Raw genomic sequence first — 20,783 nt, 5'->3', positions numbered from 1 at the left:
GATATACATATGAAATTTAGATGGTATAATATTATTTTATTTGTCCTTAAGACAAACATGTTAAAAAATATTTTTAAATCGATCCTTTAACATAATTTTTTTAACATTCAAAGAGGGCCAGTCTGGGTTGGGGACAAGCCTTTAACTGCAAAATCTGCTAATAAACAGCCTTGCAAAAACATTTTTAAAAGAAAATTGGGGCAAGATTTGGTGGTTACTAGGAGCATGAACTTCATAATGACAATTTATTTGTGCATTTGTTTGTTTATTTATTTACCAAAAAAGGCCAAGGACACAAAAGTAGTAGCCTGTAGTTGGAGAGCATAAAATCACAGACAGAAGTAGAAAATTGTGTTTTAGACTTGAGCGCCCTCTATCGGCTGACTGTAGTTCTGCACCTTCACAGTTTCACTTCCTCAAAGACGAAACTGGGAAACTCGTCAATTCACGGGAAGAGATTATTGAGCTGCTGCTTTACGTCTCTGTAAAATGGCAGAAGCAAACATTTTCGTGGCTCAGGACCAGTTCAGCTGTTCAGTTTGTCTGGATCTACTGAAGGATCCAGTGACCATTCCCCGTGGATACTGTATTACAAACTGCTGGAATCAGGAGGATCCGAAGGGAGTTTACAGCTGCCCTCAGTGCAGACAGACCTTCACTCCAAGACCTGTCATATGTAAAAATGTGGTGTTTGCTGAAATGGTGGAGAAATTGAAGAAGACAAAACTCCATGCTGTTGTTCCTGCTCACTGCTACGCTGGACCAGGAGATGTGGAGTGTGACATTTGCACTGGAACAAAATACAAAGCCATCAAGTCCTGTTTAGTGTGTCTCAACTCCTACTGTCAAAATCACCTCGAGCAACACGATACATTTTTTAAAGGTAAGAAGCACAACTTGATGGATGCCACCTGCAAACTACAGGAGGTGATCTGTCGTAAACATGATAAACTTTTGGACATCTACTGTCGTACTGACCAGCAGTGCATTTGTTATCTGTGTGGAATGGATGTACACAAAAACCATGACACTGTAACAGCTGTAGAAGAGAGGATGGAGAAGCTGGTATGATGAACACATACATTCTAATGCAAACATTTATTTCAGCTGCTTTACTCTTTTTTATGTACAATCAATCAATATTTAATTATTTATCAGTGCTAAGCATTGTACTGTATATCTTTTAATAGATGTATGATAGTTTTAAAACTTAAATCTATCTATCTATCTATCTATCTATCTATCTATCTATCTATCTATCTATCTATCTATCAACAAAGTAATTTATGATCTATACCACAATAATTAGTGTGAATTTTATTTTTTTGTTGTTCATTGGTTCATTCATTAATTTAATCAAGTATAGGTACTATAATTTCTGAAAATGATATAGCCTAGAGAAACCTATGCAAAAAAAAAAAATATATATAGACTGTGTATGACTTATAGATCTAAAATTCTTTAGATTCCACTTTTTACTAACATCAAAATAAATTGAGTATTTTAAAATATTTGCACTATTCACCTTATTCCGCCCCGCCCACTTTTAATAGTTCGCGCTTCCGCATTTTGTCATCCGACTTCCGCTAAACTGACACGGCACATCCGGTAGCTATTTCAGTAGTTAGAGGATTGTTTATTCATTCGATTCACATGACGTCACTGTAGCTTTGCGCCGCCATCTTTGCGACCGCCGGTCTCAGTAATGCCTGCAAGATGTTGTGCAGTTGGCTGCAACAACAGCCGAAAGAGGAACCCTGAACTGGTATTTTATTCTATACAAAAAGAAGAGAGAATCATTTATTTAAAAGACTTGAAGTCTCATGTTGGTTTGTGGTTAATTATATTTCCATTATACTCTCAGTGGCCAACATTATACAGACAGATAATGTTTTGTCTTCATTTTATTGTTGGATCTGTTTAAATGCACTTTATCATGGTAAGTTAGTAAGATTTGGGGTTGTTTTGAATATAACTGTTTGTCTGTCTGTTAGTTAATACCTACCTAAATCTAAGAAATATTTTTCTGAAGTTCATAAAGATATTGTCTTCGTCACATGCGCTTTAGATGTTATTTTGTGTAAGTAACGTTAGTTCTGCAGACGATGCATAATATCATCCTTGAAATGCATATTAAAGGACTAGTTCTTCCAAAAATGATAATTCTGCCGTCATTTACTCACCTTCATGTGCAAACCCTTAAGTTTACTTTCCGTGGAAGACAAAGGGACATTTTTGAATATGTAGCCTAATGGAGACTCTTCTTGTCGATGTAATGAAATTGAATGAGTAACGTTAACCTCCCAGATAGCAAAAAATATCGGCACGGCTTCTTTTTGCCGCCGGCCCCAAGCTGTCGGCTATAGGTGCGGCCCGCTGGCGGCGATGAAACGTTTGCCGCCGAATACGTCACTCCCAAATTCTGCGAGATGCCGCCGGCGAACAGCCGCCGGGCCGCCGACTTCATTCTCTCTGGCGGTTGCCGCCGTCTAAATGAACCGCGGCCGGCTGGCGGCAAGCCGCTTTGAAATCGACCAGCCATGAGTGAAACTGACAGCATCTTAACTACTTTTCACATTTAAAGCGATTATAATTATTATGTGAATTATATAAATTTTTGTTGTTGCTCCAAAGCCATTAGGGGTTATAACAGATTTGACTCTGATTCCATGATAAGGTTTAGGAAATTACATTTAAATTACTTTGAAACTCTGAAGCGATAATATGTAAAATATATAGAATTATTTTATTCACTTAAGGTGACAATTCTTTACATTTCTTTGATTTATGCACAATTTGAGATGCACCAATAGACCAAAAAGAATTCCTTTTGTAAAACTTACTTGGCAATAAATATCTTTCTGATTCTGATTAGTTTTTAAAATAAATATTTCATTCATGGTATGAACAATTTAGCAGAATAAATGGATGAAGTTAGATTTTTCACCAATGCTTGAAATCAGTGAACAGTGAAAGACATCTGCAACTTGGCCAAAATCTTGGGTTTGCTTTATATTTTTTTTATTAATTTGCAACCATGGTAATGTCTATGAGAGACATGAAAATCCCTGTTTTGACCTGAAGGATAAAGTGAAATATTTATAAATATTTTGTCTCTCTGTCACTCCAGGAAATTGTGGTTATGTCTCTCATTGTTTTACAAGCTCAATTTTTAATTTATTTTACCTTTTACATGTATAAGGAATTACTTTGCAGTTTGCAATTGCGAGTTTTGCGACCTGTACAAATGTTTAAGAAAGTGTTAAAGCACAAACAGAGAAGTACCTCCACCGGTCGAGAGGGGCAGCATCTAAAAAACTGAAGCAGATTTACTCGTCTCGTCACACGGTTTCAGTATTTGGAGAGAGGAAATATACGATCTTTTAAGTAAGTACATTTTTCCTTTTTGTTTAACGCAATATATATGTTCATTTTTGACATTGTTTTTAGTTCTTCTTCTTAAAATCTGTTCTTGCCTAACTAGTCAAGCTAAAGTAAGTTAGCCTTGTTTGCAAAGTTTCCGCCATGCTTCCGCCATAGCTAGGCTAACGTTACTTAAGTTTCTTCCTGGCGTTGAGTTTTTTTTCTTCTTCTAAGTATGTTTAACTGTTATGTATGTTTATACAAGTGTGAGTACATGTGGTTTAAGATAGTATTGGTCAGTCGAATTAACTAACGTTACAGTTCCTGAACTACGGTGGGAATGGTAACGTTAGCAAAATCTTCACGACAAGAAAGACTGATCAGTATAACTTGTGTTGTTTTCTAACTAAACATAATTATGCTGCTAGTCTAGATTACAGTGTTCGCTACCACATGCTGTTTCACCTTTTTTACACACTGAGTTCAAGCATGTTCTAACGTTACATGTTAAATGTATCTAGCTACAGTAGGTACCCAAACTTTACATCTAGAAAGACTAGTTTAACTTTTGGTGTTTTCTTACAAAAATAACGATGTATATAGGTTTTTTATATGATTTTGTTTGTCTGAACATGGTTTTCTGTTGATCCACTTGTGAAAATTACTGCTTTTTCGAAGGTGTGAGCATTTTAATGTTGTTGATTTTGCCTGAATTTTTTTTTATCAAAAAGTATACTTTATGCTAATGTGTCTTCTATTTTAGATGCTTCACATTGTTCAGTTTATCAACAAGGAGGATCTGCCATTTGCAGTGGTTCCGCAAGCGTGGCTCAGCGAAGGGCATGTGCCATTGGCCCCCATTTAACCTCCGCAAAAAAGACAAAGGAACAATTTAGCCATCCGCTGCACACCTCCACACAGCACCTGGGAGAAACATCATTTTAAGTTCATGAAGGGAGCAGGTAAATGGGTCTGACTTGTACATTTGATTTTCCTTTATTTCATCTGTGTAATTTATTTGTCTGTATATTGTGGATAGCGGAATCTTTCATTCATTATTATTATTATTATCATCAAATTTCTGTTTCCTCTTTCTTAGAACCAGGTTTCTCCCCAGTAATCCAGAATCCGCCAAGAGTTTGAGCACAAGTAAGTGATGTTATTTGTGAAGTTTTTTTGTCTTGGAAACTATTGCTTCTATTTAAAGTTGGCATGAACTGGAAGTTACAAACGACTTTTCTCCAGTGTTGTGACGTATTTCCAAGTGAAAGGGAATATTGAATAGAGGAGCAGAGTTTTACTCTAGCGCTCCCCCTCTCCATCTCTGCTCATAGCAGACTAATGGTTTGAGGGGAGTTGCTACGCCCTCACGCCATTGCACATGACCGGAAGAGAAGTCGTTTCGAGGGGGGAGGGAAGGGTAACGTATTTGATTAAATATTATAAGGGTACATGAATAAAAAATGAAGTGCACAGATGAATCATTTACATAAACACTACAATATTACATATAAAAATACAAATTGTAAAATTTGATTTCATGCTGACTTTAAGATGATGAATCCTTTAATCATAATCTGTTTTTCACTAGGACACTTGATGGGATTCGCTGCAGCAGTTTCTGGATGAAAGGTGTTGAGGTGTGTTGTACATTCCATTAGCTTTGCACAGTTCAATTATTGTTTCATTACTGAATATGCAATACTCTGCATTGAAATGAAAGCTGTTATGTTTGCTCCCCCAGCTCATCAAGTATTAAGCTTTACACCCCCGGCAGCAAATTTACCCTGGCAGCATATGGGTGAAAACTCTGGAGGTATGTAATACGTTGCGCTTAACTAAGTGTTACATTTAAGTCCAATTCATTAAATGTATGCAATAACTTCAAACATATTTTTACATGTCAATGATTATCAATAGGAGGGAGAAAGTCATTGCTCTATTGTTGGCCCTTGTACTCCAATGGCATCTCGTGTCAAGCATGAAGTTTTCAGCTGTGAAGGTATATTCTAGCCCTATGTCTTAATGTCCAGTGTTTTAACAGTATTGCAAATAGTGCCTTTAGTTGTTTGTTTTATTTTTAAAATGTAGAACCAAGCCCTGAGGGAAAGCAATGCACGAGCAGGTGAGAACTTGCACTGTTTCTTAAATTGTACTTTTTTGTGTGTGATGTAAGTCCAAAATGACCATATGCCTTTCATTTTGTAGCTTTGGATGACAGCGGCTTACTTCAAGAGCAGGTGAAGCAAGTTCAACAAACAATGTTGAAGACGTTTGCTTGCACTGGGCAATCAGGTACAACTTGCAAACAGCACCTGTGGTTGTTGGTTTAATTCCCACTGGGGCTACCTGTACATGTAGTAGACCTAGATATAAATGTTATAGTTTAGTAGTTGAGGGACCAGGACTGACTATTTTATTCTGGGAAACCCTGTAGGTGCAGATCAGACCCTTATGCTGTGACGTCTTGCAGAGTTTGGCGATGTTGGAGTTATCCCTGTCAGGGGATCTGTTACTCCCCCTACACACCCAGGAAGATTTGCCGTGTCTTGACAACAGTTTGAAGCAGGATAAAAAGCTCCAGGAACAATTTGTAAGTTTGCTGATTATAACGCCATAGAGTAATCTAAAAAGTAAAATTTAAGATTGTAAACTGCATATATTACAGTCTGAATCCTTAGCCTTTCAAATTTTTTATTTATTTATGAGAAGCTTCAGAGAAATGTAATTTGTAACACTTTTTTGGATTTTCAGCTTGGTGTAGGGGATAAAGCATGTTTTAGAGACATGTTCCTTTAGACCAGTGGTTCTCAATTCCAGTCCTCGTGACCCACTGCTCTGCACTTTTTGTATGTCTCTCTTATCTGACACACTCAGTTCAGTTCATGGAGTCTCTCCTAATGAGCTGATGATCTGGTTCAGGTCTGTTAAATAAGGGAGACATACAAAATGTGCAGAGCAGTGGGTCACGAGGACTGGAATTGAGAACCACTGCTTTAGACCATTGTTCAAAGTTGGATATTTTTTTTATTATATTTAAGTAGATGTGTATGGCCTCATGCAATTCAAATGAAATGACAGATCTGTATTTTCTAAATTAGCCATCCGGAAGAACCTGGCAACCCAGGATGCCACTGATGAAGCGGTCTAGGTTAACGTTTCGCGTTACCTGAAAGGAGCATCTGACCGTAAAGGCAGAAAAAGGCACCGCACAGCTGAGAGGGACCCACAGCCGACCACTTAGGCTGACTACTGACACCCCAGAATCACTGACAACTGGAATCCTTTCTTTATCTTGCAGTCAGTAACATCAAGACCCCTAAAGAAGTCAGAAGTGTCACACTATACTCACTAACTGTGGAAATTACTTTCTTTTTTTTCTTTTTTCAAATAATGCTTGTAAGTCCTTGTGCCACAGGTCAGCATTGCAGCTATAATGGTCTATTCTACTCCAGAGCTTTACTATAAATTACTACCACTTAACCTATTGTTAGAAATGGCTTGTAAATGTGATGTCATACTTTGATTTATTTGGTATCCTGCACATTATTTTGTATCAAGTATTCTCTTTACTTGTCATAATGTTTACAGGTAATTTTTTTCACCCTAGAGCTGTCCTCTTTATATGAACAATTATTGTAAGAATTGTAATTTGCTTGTAAGGCTGTTTTTTGTTTTTGTTTTTTGTTTTACCAAAATTTAATAAGAAACCTGCATGTTAGTATATTGATTTATTTATTTTTCTGTTATGTTTCAGTGATCTGACACATCTTGTTTAAATGACAGTTAATGTATTTTGAAATGTGGAATAAAAATGCTAAATGGATATTTGTCTGGTTTGAGCAATCATTATTCTTGATAAACTGCATGCTATAAATATTAAATATTATATATAGCCAGAATAAGCGGCGGCAGATCGCTCGAAAATAGCGCTTGCCTCCGGCGGGCCGCGGAAGGGCCGCCTTCAATATAAAGGCGGCGGGACGGCGGTTGGCCCGCGGGCCGGCCGCGGAACGAAGGCGGTAGGAAGGCGGCTGCCGCTTTTAAAAAGCGGCTGCCGCCGGCGGTGCGCCGTCCAACGTGTTTGCGATGTCGCCGTTCTGCCGCTTCTACTGCCGCCGGAGCGCCGACGGTGGGCCGCCGACTCATTGCTATCTGGGTAACTGTTTGTCTGTCTGTTAGTTAATACCTACCTAAATCTAAGAAATATTTTTCTGAAGTTCATAAAGATATTGTCTTCGTCACATGCGCTTTAGATGTTATTTTGTGTAAGTAACGTTAGTTCTGCAGACGATGCATAATATCATCCTTGAAATGCATATTAAAGGACTAGTTCTTCCAAAAATGATAATTCTGCCGTCATTTACTCACCTTCATGTGCAAACCCTTAAGTTTACTTTCCGTGGAAGACAAAGGGACATTTTTGAATATGTAGCCTAATGGAGACTCTTCTTGTCGATGTAATGAAATTGAATGAGTAACGTTAACCTGGGGGCTGTCACGCAAAAAAAATAAAATAATAAAAGACAAAAAAACATCACAAAAGTATCATAAAAGTGATCTAATACGACTCGTCCGTTATATTAATATAGTTATTTATTCATATGATAGCTTTATGTGACGAACAAACTGCAATTTAAGTCGTTATATTATAATCACTGATGACCTTACCTCTTGATAGCTTTTAATCGCAGCCGAATCGTGAGTGAATCATTCAAAAAGATTCGACTCGAAAGATTCTTTCATTTCGATATTTGTGTGTATTAAACCTTCTCTCTGTAATTGAACATCTGTTCTTTCGGACAGATATGGCAGTATTTTATCATATTCGGCTGATGTCTCTGGCTGTGCTGATGGACGGATTAGATAGATTCATTCATGCTGAACAGCTGCAGATTCATAGATTCATTCATGACATCGCCTCGACTCTCATGAACGCGCGCCATGAAGCTCTATGACTTAAGTATTTCTATATCATGAAAGGCCAATTGGGGCAAGTCTGGGGCAGATAATAATGGACTAAAGAAAACTGGGGGTAACAAATAAGGATCGGAGCCTAAAATATAATTTTTCTCCAGGTATCTCTGTCTCTCTCTCTCATTCAAATGGGCAGTTTGGGCGGCCATACCGGGCGAGTCGGTCGCAAATATGGCGGCGTTCTATTTGTTGTGACGTCGGTGGCATCTATGAATAGTTAGCCAAAACTTTATAAAAATTACAAATAACGTTAATACCGTAAATGTTTTAAATTGGGAGCACGGAGAAAACTTCGTACGACGATCAGTTGGTCTCACATTGTCTCATCCATCGTCATTGTTAACGTGGCCAGAGGTAACGTTAACCTATGGGAATATTTAACTACGTCCTGTCAGGAGTTGATGGAGCAACAATGAAAAATTATTTGTAAATAAGAAGGAATGAGAATATTTAGGGTTAAGGATAGGAGATTAGGTAATTGGTTATATATGAATGATTAAATAAGTTGTATAAAATCAGTTGTAAGAAGTGTTTGATGTTTTCAGGAAGTTAGAGACACCTTCCACTGACCTTCATGTAGATACATTTCACCATTTAAATTTCATAAGTAATAAACCAAGATGGTATTCATTTGCAAACTTGACGTGACTTATTCCTTCTAACTAGAAGACTTAATTCATTTAAGTTTTAAGGGGAATCTACAGAGCTCACATTATATTGTTTTATAATAAATGACTGACAGGTAAAATCTGGTCACATTGTAAAGGTTTATAAAAATAACTATTCACAACAGGTAACATCTGGTCACATTGTAAAGGTTTATAAAAATAACTATTCATAACAGGTAAAATCTGGTCACATTGTAAAGGTTTATAAAAATAACTATTCACAACAGGTAAAATCTGTTTTACAAGATTCACAAGAAGGACAAGTTTCACCTTCCTTTCATAGAGGAGATCGGTAATGGTGAAGCCTCTGTCTGCCATTACTTCATTGCCTGGAAGAAGTTATTAAGTGCACGATATTGAAGAAAAATGTGATAACTCATTAAACAATGCGATATTTGATATGCGATACGATACCGCTTAAAGTATATAAAATTAACTTAAATTAGATTTAAAATTATATAACCTACATATGTGTTTCACATTCTTTTTGTAACAAGAAAACATCCCTTCAACTTGTGAAAGTGAACATCAGTGTTTTACTGTATATAAGAAGTGTTATTTTAACATCAGTGTAAACCACAGGGTTCAGGTTATCCTACATTAGGTCTATTTAACAACAGAAACTGAATAATCAAATGTAAAAGTAAAACACTGCTTAGTTTTTCACTGTATGAATTATAGAAACTGATTAAAGCTTATTAAAGCAAAAAAAAATTATGCATATTGCGATATATACATTTGCGATATTTTGATATATTGTGCTCTACATGTTGTGTTTGGAAACTGCTCTCTGAAACACTTCTCCATGATGTCAAGCCAACGCGAAATCACCTTGCTTACAGTGGACTGAGAAACACTAAACCTTTCAGCAAGATCACCCTGCAATAAATTAAAGGGTTAGTTCACCCAAAAATGAAAATTCTGTCAGTAATTACTCACCCTCATGTTGTTCCAACCCCGTAAGACCTTCGTTCATCTTCGGAACACAAATTGAGGAAAAAAAAATGGAGGAGTGAGACAGATCTCAGTTTAATCAAAAATATCTTAATTTGTGTTCCGAAGATGAACAAAGGTCTTACGGGGTTGGAACAACATGAGGGTGAGTAATTACTTACAGAATTTTCATTTTTGGGTGAACTAACCCTTTAAGATGCCGCTTCATCAGAGTCATCAGGAGCTGATCCCAAGTGTGTAGCTGAGAGCTGTTGGTGTATGAACTGGTAAGGTGCTCGGCAACTGAATGGAACGCATCCAATGTCGACCCTGTGTAGAACTGACAAAGGTGGTCTTTCTCATCAGAGTTATGTACTATGGCACTGGCTCAACACATTGTGTTTCCATTTCAGATGTAGGTGGCTTCAGGTTGAGTTGAGATATTGGAGCGTAGTTGTGGTCAGAGACAGATGGATCCTCCCATTGTGTTTCTGCATCACAGGTCTGGGGCATGTGGCTGTGATCATCCTCACATTTGTCCACTGCAACACTGACGCTCATCGATGTTCTATTTCTACTCCAAATACTCCAGCATGCTCCTTTTTTCAGTGTGGAGAAGGAGATGCACCACTGGTAAGTCCATTCTTTTTGGTATTGGTGCTGTCTTCTGTCACGGGTGACTGTTGGGGGGAAGTGACCTGTGGAACTGATACATGATACAGATTGTTTCAGGATTGTTTGATAAATAGACAGTTCAAAAGAACAGAATTTATTTGGAATATAAACTTTTATAACATTATAAATGTTTTTTACTGTCACTTTTGATCAATTTACTGCATCCTTGCTAAATAAAAGTATTAATTTCTAAAAAACAAAAACAACAACAACAACAACAACAATGAACATTACTTTTAAACACAGTGTATAAAAATGGCTGGGAAATCTGGTTCCCTTTCAAAAGCTACAATCGATGCTGCGCTGCTTAGCGCATCGGGAATGTCTTTAATCGTGACCAGCTGTGAATATTGTGTGTAAGACGTCAATAGAATTGACCCGGAGGTAATATAGCCTCGGTCAATGACGTTATCGGCGTGCACCCGCGACGCGAAGCTATAAATAGATGAGCCACAGGTGCATCGTCAGGTCTTTTGAAAGTAGATCTGTCGAGGAATTGCTCGAGGTGATTACTCGCGCGGTGGCCAGGTTACAGCTCGACTGGCCACGCGAACAAGATACCCCCAAACAATCTAAGCTAGAGGATAGGTTTGTCCGGTGGCACGGTGGAGGGACCAAAACATCAGTCTCTCCCCTTTTTCGAGGACCTCCATGACGAACTATCAAAGTCATTTATGTGTCTGTTATGTTGTGTTTGTCTTTGTCTGTAGAGTTTCCAGTCTTACTCTGTTCCTCCCGAATATACAGATGTACCCATCACTTCCTCCTCTCCAATTTTCTTTGATGATGTGGCAAAATCTGTTTCCCTGCTTAGAGATAAACTTGAGGATTTCTGCAAACAGGAGATAGAAATGATACTGGGTAGAGGTGAAGTGCCTGAGGTTTATTTTTGTTCAAATATTAGACTGCATTATGTCACATGTAGATGTAATTGCATAAAAACACTTGAAATCTCTGTTGGTTTGTTACAGTGACATACATCCAGATCATTTCCACCCCAGACCCCAAGACCAGGGATGAATTCTTACAATGTAAGAGCACATGCTTTCTTTCAACTGAGATTAAATCTGAAGCTGTTTGATTCTGTTTTACAAATTTTGGTTACACTTTACTATAAAGTGATGTTGTTACAGTGTACCTACACAAAAAAGTACTGTGTATTATTAATTAACTACATGTACAGTTCTTACTATAGGGTTAGGGTAGGATTAGGGTTTGGTTTAAGGTTAGTTGCATGTAATTATGCCTAATTTATAGTTGTTACTATAGTAAATATATGTAACGTGTAACAAGGACACATTCAAATGTCACCAAAACGTTTAATGCGTTTTAATCGTTCATTTACACAACAACGGCGTTTTGAGGGAAAACTTTTGAAAAAAGGTTTCAAAGAGTAAGTTTTCAAAAACGATACCATTATCGTCTCCATGTAAACTACAAAAACGTGAATTTGTGAACACGGTGATGTCATACGCATGCGTATTACCTGTTCAGTCTATAGGCACGTAGTGTTTCATTACAAAGTGACATCGCCAACTACTGGCCTGGCATGAATAATCCAGCATTTTTTGTCATTTTCGTGGATCCGTGTGAACGGAATCGTTTTGACAACATTGTCGCCTGTATGTGAAAAACGCAAAGGATTTTTTTTTTTCTGTTTTTAGTACATCGTTGTTGTTTAAACATACCCTCAGACAAGAATCTAAGCTTGTTATGTAAAGCAATTAAATATTTATAACAGTATAGCAGACTACTTACATAAAATGCGTATACTGTTAAATTATATATTTGAATATATATATATATTTGGTAATAGATCTTTTATTTTCTCCAGATTTCTGTCAGCTCACCCTGGATCCAAACACAGTGCATAAACGCATTTGTCTATCTGAAGCAAACAAAATGGCCGCTGACAGTGGTACAGACCAACAGTATCCCGATCATCCAGACAGATTTGATTATCCTCTTCAGGTGTTGTGTAGAGAGAGTGTGTGTGGACGCTGCTACTGGGAATGGGAGTGGAGTGGTGATGGTGGTGTTGGTATATCAGTGTCATATAAGAGCATTAGTAGGAAGGGGACTTCCGATAAGTGTGTGTTTGGGTTTAATCGGCAGTCCTGGAGATTGTTCTATGGTCCTTCCGGTTGCTTATTTTACTATGATCAGAAACGGATTAAACTCTCCGTACCAACCAGCGGCTGTAGAATAGGAGTGTATGTGGATCACAGTGCAGGAACTCTGTCCTTCTACAGCGTCTCTGACACAATGACCCTCATCCACAGAGTCCAGACCACATTCACTCAGTCCCTCTATCCTGGGTTTTTACTTTCTTTTGGATCAACTGTTAAATTGCACTTGTGAAAAGTGTACTTTTAAAAAGAGTGCTTAGCCTACTATAAAAGTGATGAATACTTTCAAAGTTGATGTATCTTACTGTACATCCATGTTAAGCCTGACATATGAAACAATAGTCCAAAAATAATGAAAATGTTTTTGTTGAGTTTCATATTTGATACATCAGGTTTGTATGGCTTAAATAGTATGATACAGGACAATATGGAGATTATACTCAAGTAGTAAAAAACAAACAAAAACAAAACAGGCCCAAACTGAGCAAAACCGTAACAATAAAAGTATAGACAACTTAAAATACATATAAATATCAGTTGTCACTCTATCTCTCAATAATATGTCTTAATAAGATTATATTGAAATGCTTAGTTTATGTTCAAAGCTCTAGATTTGTATTTTATTTTGTGGGGGTCAAAACAATACAATGTAATGCAATACAATGGCGACTTAGAGATGTACAAATAAACGTTCCTATGTATCAAATTTCATTCTCACATTTTAACATGACTTTTCTAAAAATTAATCAAGTATACCTAGTAAGTGTTCATCTTGAAATATTTCTAACAATATAGCATATATTTATTTGTATGTTTACTTTATGAAAACCAGTAAAGATTTCAAAGCAAAAGGGCTCATGGACCACAATTATACTAAAAGGCATATTACTTGCTAAAAAGTATAAACTATCAATCAGACAACATCAGGCATGTAGTAGATTGTCTAGACGTTTTTCAGCAAAGTGTTGATCAGTTTCGAGGTCTTAAAATGTGTGTATGAAACATGATTCAGTAGGCTTTATGGGGTTATGTATGTAGTTAACAACTTATGGCATTGCAACTTCATTTTACAGTATGTAAGTGATATGGAATTACTGTTAATATTTGACTTATATGCAACAAGTTCAACTTTCGGGGGCTTTTTGACACTTTAGTTGCACTTGAGCAAAGCTAAGTGTGTAATTGTGTAATACATTCTAAAACACTTTAAATATATACTTAGTATAGTGTTGTATAGCATGTACTGACAGCACAACCTGATTTAACCAAGTGCAACATGTTCCTGGATAAATTTCTTTGTTGATCCTGGAACAACATTCCAATCAACCAATCAGATTTAAGGGACAAGCTTACAGTTTACGTCAAGTTTCGGCTTACAACCAGGGTTAGGTTCTTCTAAATCAGTGTTATTCACCAATCATTACCCTCTGATTTTTGGGAAAACTTATGGGTAGGGTTAGGTTTAGGGGTAGGGATAGGGTTAGGACAAAATTTTCGGACAGGAATGTTGTTCCAGGATCAACAAAGTATGCATTTTAGTGCAATTCTGAAACCTAATCAACTATGCTTAATATGTATGTTTATTATAATATTGAATGTGCATATATTCTTTGGTTATTTATAATTGTATACAAATACATCTGGAATTACATTTTAATGTCATTATACATCAAACATTTTAGGCTACATTTTGCTGTATTTTAAGCACAACCATGGATGAAAAAAGTACAGAAAATATTAATATCTAGTAATACACTAAATACTACTATAATTCTCTTCACATCAGCCGTATGGATATCACAACATTTGGCTGAGAAACTACTGTAGTAATTCATAATGTTTCAGTGGATTTGATAAATCAGGTCTGAAAAGTGACAAATAAATCCTTTGAAAATAAATTCAGAAGTGTGTGCATTTTTATGCATGAATATATTGGGTCAATATGTTATACATGATATGCTTTATTTATCTATTTATTTATTTATTTACTTATTTATTTAAAAGAACAAAAACAGGAATAAGTTCTTTGAATTTCATTTCCCAGACAGCAACATATTGTCTGGGTTATATATATATATATATATATATATATATATATATATATATATATATATATATATAATGTATATATATATATGTGTATATATATATATATATATATAGGCATGCAGTATTTTACAAGTAGACATGTTGTTTATAAAACTAAAATATGATCAAGGATTATTTACTAATTTATCTCTCATTGAGAGGAGGAATAAAAGTGTCACTCTGTATTGGAGGTAACTATTTGGTAAAAAGTCTTGGATCAGGATCAGGAATAATATGAATAGATCAGGAATTCCAACCATGTCCTTCTTAACACACATTTACGCTCAATATGTTCTACTAAACCACAAAAACAGCTCAGGTTTGATCATACATCTCTAAAATAGCTTCTCCTCCACCAATCCAATTCTCCTAGCTGTATTCTTGGAATTTCCATGAAAATCATGATGTTTCATTTTGTTTTGTTGCATTGTATATTGTCTGCTTTTCATTAATTTGATCATGGCTGCTTTCCCAACTGGCGTACTTTTACGTGTCAGGTATGTACTGCATTGTTGATTGTAAAGTATGTATTGTAAAGCCAGTATTCCATTAGGATTATTCCAACCAACATGCACAGAGAATGTGATCCAGGCACCTTTGAGATACTAGTATTTTGATTTGAGATTCACAAATTCTTGACATACTCTAGTATAGAGGCAAACAAGCTTAGTGTGACCAGAATCGATCTTTCTTCCTCATATGTTACAGATCTATTTAGGATGTCAGAGTGATCACTTTGAACATAACATTTTGAATTCGAATCGTACTGTATATGGAGATAAATCTGGTAGGTATCACATTCTTTGTAACGTGATTTCAATGTGATCAGGCTGTATGGAATTCAAGTGATTTAACGCCATCGCCCATCGTACTCAACATTCATAAATTGAAAATGCTTGATTTCTTTGGGAAGAAACCACCCAGCAGAACAATACTGAGGCATTAGACCTCAGTAATATATTACCAAATAAATGTTTATATATATATACATACATTTATTTGATAAGGCATCAAATTTACAATATTTTATAAATGCATTAATTTTATTGTGACTCATCCATGCATGTTTAATTGTCTTTCTTTTTTTGACATTGTAAGTTTTATTCAAAATGTCAACTTGATGTTCCATGAAATTACAGACTTTTCTTTGTTGACATACATACGCCAGACTTCTTCAATCATCCAATCTTCCAATGGGCTGCAAGAGATCTGCCTCCACCCAATCAACAACCGATGGATAGAACCAAGTCCCCACACTACATTTTTGTTTCTTCTTCAATAATTTGTTTCACTCGGATAGGCTATAAGTCACAATACGGAAGAAAAGATCTGTCACTAACTTAGTTTCATCGCGACTAATATGCCATCTGATTTCCATAAAATGAATGTTTAACAAAAGAGATTTTTGCCTTTGTTTTTGAAAATACACACCAAGAGGTAGAATTATGGAGAGGTAGATTATGGAATAATAAAACATGATGTTACATGTGCAAATTTGAAAAACATAAACTGAGAACTCAGTCTTTATGGAATCACTTTTTGCCAAAACATTTTTTTTCTTCCACAAGGCAGGATTTCTGGATATTACACAAGTAAATAGTACAAGTTATGGCCTTTAAATGAAAAAAAGAAAAAGAAAATTAAGAGGAAAAACTGGTTCCCAGTTCAACATTAAAATACATGTTATGAAAAACATCAAGTTGATATAATTCATTTAAACAATAAATATATTACCATACATATGTTTTTTTCTCAGCCCCCTAGTCACAGTACATAGTTATATATTTCATCATATATTTTCACCGAAGGCACTTTTGCAGTAACCGTCCTCAGCACTGTTACAGCACTCTGCTCAAAAACTCACACAACTCCACGGTACGGTAAGTTCCGTTAACACAGTTTATTCTGACTTTTGGTCTTTGACATCAGTAAAATTCAATTAGGTATTCCGGATAGATCTGGTTGCTGTCGAATATAACGAAGATCTTAGGGTTTATCATGTCATCCACACAGCTGTCGAAAAAGTTGGCAATGCTCGTGTCTTTAGAAGGAGGTCTGCAGTACTGGGGGTGACCCAGTGTGTATTCCCCAACTAGAACCCGGGCCAGGAACATGCACTTGTAAGGCGGGTCACTCTGGAAAATAGCGGGTGCCATACCATGTCTCTGTAGGATAAAGTTATGCTTGCTAGTTGAATGGCAAAACTTGCTGGAATATCTTGCGTCACGTGCAAAATAGCTTCCTGTGAAGACACAAAATGAATGTATACAGTGTAAAATGTTTCTATAATGACATTTCAACAGTAGTGGAATGTTTACAATTAACCCTACGACAAAAAATAGGCAACTAAAGTTTTATTCCAATAAAAAGTCAAATTTCACCCCATAAGAAAAGTAAATCATGATGAGGAGATAAAAATTCAAAAGCATGATATAAAAAGTCAAAATAATTATTTGCAACTCGCATTTGCATATTTGTATCTCATCCAAAGCTGGAATTGTGACATAAAAGTCACATAAAAAAACAAAATGCAATGCTAAGATAATTATGAGATACAAAGTCAAAATTGTGATATACTAAGTCATATTGACATAAAGTCTAAATTATGTCAAAAAGTCAAATTATGACAAAAAGACAATTATGACTTATGACATAATTGCGACTTATTCTCATATTTGTGACAAAAATGTGAATAACGATAAAGAGCGACTTCTTTGTCATTATGAATTTTTATGTCAATTTTGACACTTATGTCATAATTTTTTTTTCATATGTGGAAGAAATGGGCTTCCATATATAACATAAAAAAAATAAAAAAAATGTATAAAGTCATTATTTAGCTGCATTCCATCATGTCTTTCGAAACCTGTATATTTTTTACAGTGGAAATAAAATAAATGTTTAATCATTTATACGCAAATATTTAAGCTGTTCTTATCCACAGAATGATAGTGGATGGTGACCATGGCAGATTTTCAGTGATTAAATTATAATTTGGCTTCAGGACACTGGATGTATGAATTACTTTTATTTCATGCTTGTTAGAGCTTGACAGCCCTGTCCACATCCACTCTGCCACTGTGTGTAAAAGAGCAGCATGAACATTCTTCAAAGCGTCACTTTTTGTGTTCAATGAAAGATAAAAGTCATACAGGTTTGGACTGACATGAGGATAAATAATGACACAGTTGTCATCTTTTGTGAGTCATCCCTTTAATGCAAACATAGTCATGGACTGTACCTTTGCCATAGACGTCACCGTGACTTCCTGTGAGACGCCAATCAAAGTTGTATGTACATATGGCCTGTATGTTACTGTGGCCAGTTCCGTGAAAAAGCATCTTTTCTTCAACGTTTACGCCATGTTTTATCTTTCTCAGCTGGGCCTTTTTCCTGTAACATATTTGCATTTTTTTATATGTGTAATATATTTAAATTCAAGTTTGATTCTGTCATAAATGAAATGGTCAAAAAATATTAAAATGACAATTAATAACACTGTATTTGCTTAGAAACCTTGTAATAAGTGTGATATGCAGACAGAGAGTTGACAGAATCATTATTGCAATATAAACCTTTTCAGGTTTGTTTCAAACATTGGAAATGAGTCAACCTGCAGAAAAACTCCCACAAATCCAAGTTCTGTATTCTCTGAATGGATCTGATGGACTGGGTCATGGTTCTCTCATATAACCGGGCCACTTCTTTGTACTCAAACGTATCTCTGCATAGAGCAATAAGCTGGAGAGAAACAGTCACAGTCAAACAACAACAACATTTATTCATAAAGCACATTTAAACACTATGAACTATTATATATTTTGGTGCACAGCCAAACAAAGCCTCATATACAAACATGAGAATTTTAAAATCAACCCTGAATTTAATGGGAAGCCAGTGGAGGGATGCTAGAATTTCCCCTATTCTAGCATTCCTCCATCCACCTGTCAATATAATGTATGCATTTATATAAAACATCAAAAGAAACAGTGGTGTCAAGCCTTAATTGGAAGGTAAAACTGAGAATTGTCATCTTAACAGTGATAAGGAATGTTGCATTTCTGAAGAAAATGTAGGCCAAAGGAAGCATATAAAGGGAAAACAATAAAGGTCCCAAAATGGATCCCTGAGGCACACCACAAGAAGCAGATGATGAAAAAAAAATAAAAATCAAATGAACAAAAAAAATCGTATCCTCTAGGTAAGATGCAAACCACTGTAATTAAGTGTAGTGCAGTCAAAATTCATTCGGTGTCATTAATTTAACTTTATCTTTTTTTTTTTTTTACCTGATAGGGTTCCTCTGTATTAATTCTTTCCCAGTGACTGGGTACAGGGAGAGCTGGGTTATCGCAGATAAATCTGTGAAACACAAAATTAAAAAATATATTTATTTATTTATTTAATGTAATAAATAATACAAATGTATTATATAAAACATTACAGTATAAATGTTATAATAACAAAAGCTGTATAAAAGAGCTTACCTAAAGTCAGTAGCTGAATGCAATGCCCTTTTGATTGGCCTTTCTTTTCCAGTAGTCACATTGACTTGTTTCATAGCTAGTGACATGATAAAGTTGAGAAAATTACAGTAAAGATGCATATCACAGCCATGGCATTTATTACCACAAATCTAGATAACACAAATCTAGGCTTTGCAAGGTAACTGACCAGAAAAGTCTAATTTATAGGTATATTTAGCAGTATAGAAGTCCATTGAAGCATGCTGATTCTTGCAGTAGTTTTGTTCAATTTGCTCATTGGTGACAGAACACCCTGTGCTCGGCACTTCCTGTAGTGAAAAGGAAAACAGCATGATGTGATCAGCAAAAAGGCTACTTATGAATTGTCATTCATATTAGTCTAATCTATCAGACTGCAGTTTTATAAAGCGCAGTACATACTTCAAACATGTGCCAGACGCCACACTCGGCAAGGTAAAACCAGTGCCACTTTGTCTCTGATGTGTCCATTTCCTCCTCACATGATTCCTCATCAGGGGGCTTCTGGAGGACCCCTGAGCTCTCCAGATGTTTTTCAGTAGCCACACAGTGCATCTGTAAAGCAAATACACAAATATGACCATTTGGTAAACTTTGAAGTGTATGACAAGACAACATGCTTCATTAATAACAAGTAATTATTCATCTGAAACAATTATACTGTTTGATTTCACAGGACGCGATCGCATTCAAACAATATTTTGTAACTAAACCATGCTGGAATGATCAAATATAGTTATACTTTCTAATTATGTTGACTTGGTGTCAGTGATCTGATGTAAACGTCACACAATTTAGCGTCGGTCCAGTCCATCCATATACTCATCATCCATTCATCAATATTTCGTTTTGAACTATTTTAATCTTTCAGACTAGGCTTTCTCCAGCCTACATCAACGTTAATTTACAAACTTTACTCGTGCAATTCATCTAATTTGATTTTACCGGTCGCGATCTCATTAATAAAGGATATTTGTTTACTAAAACATGCTGCTATGATAGATACTTCTTGCATTGAATAGTATTAATGCATTGTGAATACCTTTCGAAAAAGCCTCGTTCCTCTTGTTGATTTGAACAATGTCGATTTCATCTAAATCCGTGCAACATTGTTTCTAGTCTGATTACTGGTTCTGTTTCGTTTTCCTCAATCTCTTGTTGTTGTGCGGCTTCACTTCCGCATTCGCAGCTGTGACGTCATGCGTCCTTCAACTACTAACATTATTCACTAATAATACCCAACCTAAAATAAATAATAATAATAAATAAAACCGAAGGAGATAGATGGATTAATAAGCTTCAAAATGCAATAATAGTAATTATAATAATACAACTATTAAATAATATGGATGCATTGCTTTTGCATTTGTGTCACAGCAAAAGGCCTTAGCCTACTATGTTCATTCTTTAGAGCAGGGGTGGGCAAACTTTTTGGCTCAAGGGCC

At 35.9% G+C, this 20,783-nt stretch overlaps 2 protein-coding genes and 1 long non-coding RNA gene across 5 annotated transcripts; 2 read left to right on the top strand and 1 right to left on the bottom strand.

The window, feature by feature from the left end:
- Positions 1–429: 429 nt before the first annotated feature.
- On the top strand, positions 430–13,882 carry ftr64 (finTRIM family, member 64). The gene is made up of 5 exons (XM_082167471.1): positions 430–1,069; positions 10,234–10,574; positions 11,327–11,483; positions 11,588–11,647; positions 12,451–13,882. The coding sequence occupies exons 1-5, from the start codon at positions 490–492 to the stop codon at positions 12,975–12,977; spliced, it is 1,665 nt and encodes a 554-aa protein (XP_082023597.1). The 5' UTR covers positions 430–489; the 3' UTR covers positions 12,978–13,882.
- LOC309497216 lies at positions 3,166–6,860 on the top strand. 3 transcript variants are annotated; one of them, XR_014205438.1, is made up of 11 exons: positions 3,166–3,387; positions 4,127–4,325; positions 4,463–4,512; positions 4,955–5,003; positions 5,108–5,179; positions 5,284–5,365; positions 5,455–5,488; positions 5,572–5,658; positions 5,801–5,956; positions 6,118–6,376; positions 6,465–6,860. It is a non-coding gene; the product is annotated as an uncharacterized lncRNA (long non-coding RNA). The 3 variants fall into 3 exon arrangements; XR_014205439.1 differs by lacking the exon at positions 6,118–6,376 and having other exon boundaries at positions 3,171–3,387; XR_014205440.1 differs by lacking the exons at positions 3,166–3,387; positions 4,127–4,325; positions 4,463–4,512; positions 6,118–6,376 and adding an exon at positions 4,768–4,783.
- Positions 13,883–16,323: 2,441 nt separating the features above from the next.
- On the bottom strand, positions 16,324–20,519 carry LOC309496780 (protein mono-ADP-ribosyltransferase PARP11-like). Its single transcript, XM_082166903.1, has 8 exons — positions 20,381–20,519; positions 19,741–19,893; positions 19,508–19,628; positions 19,321–19,396; positions 19,123–19,195; positions 18,447–18,574; positions 18,075–18,226; positions 16,324–17,075 (listed from the first exon to the last, which is right to left on the bottom strand). The coding sequence occupies exons 1-8, from the start codon at positions 20,429–20,431 to the stop codon at positions 16,759–16,761; spliced, it is 1,071 nt and encodes a 356-aa protein (XP_082023029.1). The 5' UTR covers positions 20,432–20,519; the 3' UTR covers positions 16,324–16,758.
- Between the last annotated feature and the right edge of the window lie 264 nt (positions 20,520–20,783).

This window comes from Leuciscus leuciscus (genome assembly GCF_965113295.1).
Source record: "Leuciscus leuciscus genome assembly, chromosome: 4".
In the NCBI taxonomy this organism is placed as follows: domain Eukaryota; kingdom Metazoa; phylum Chordata; class Actinopteri; order Cypriniformes; family Leuciscidae; genus Leuciscus; species Leuciscus leuciscus.
This window is presented reverse-complemented; position numbering and strand designations above follow the sequence as displayed.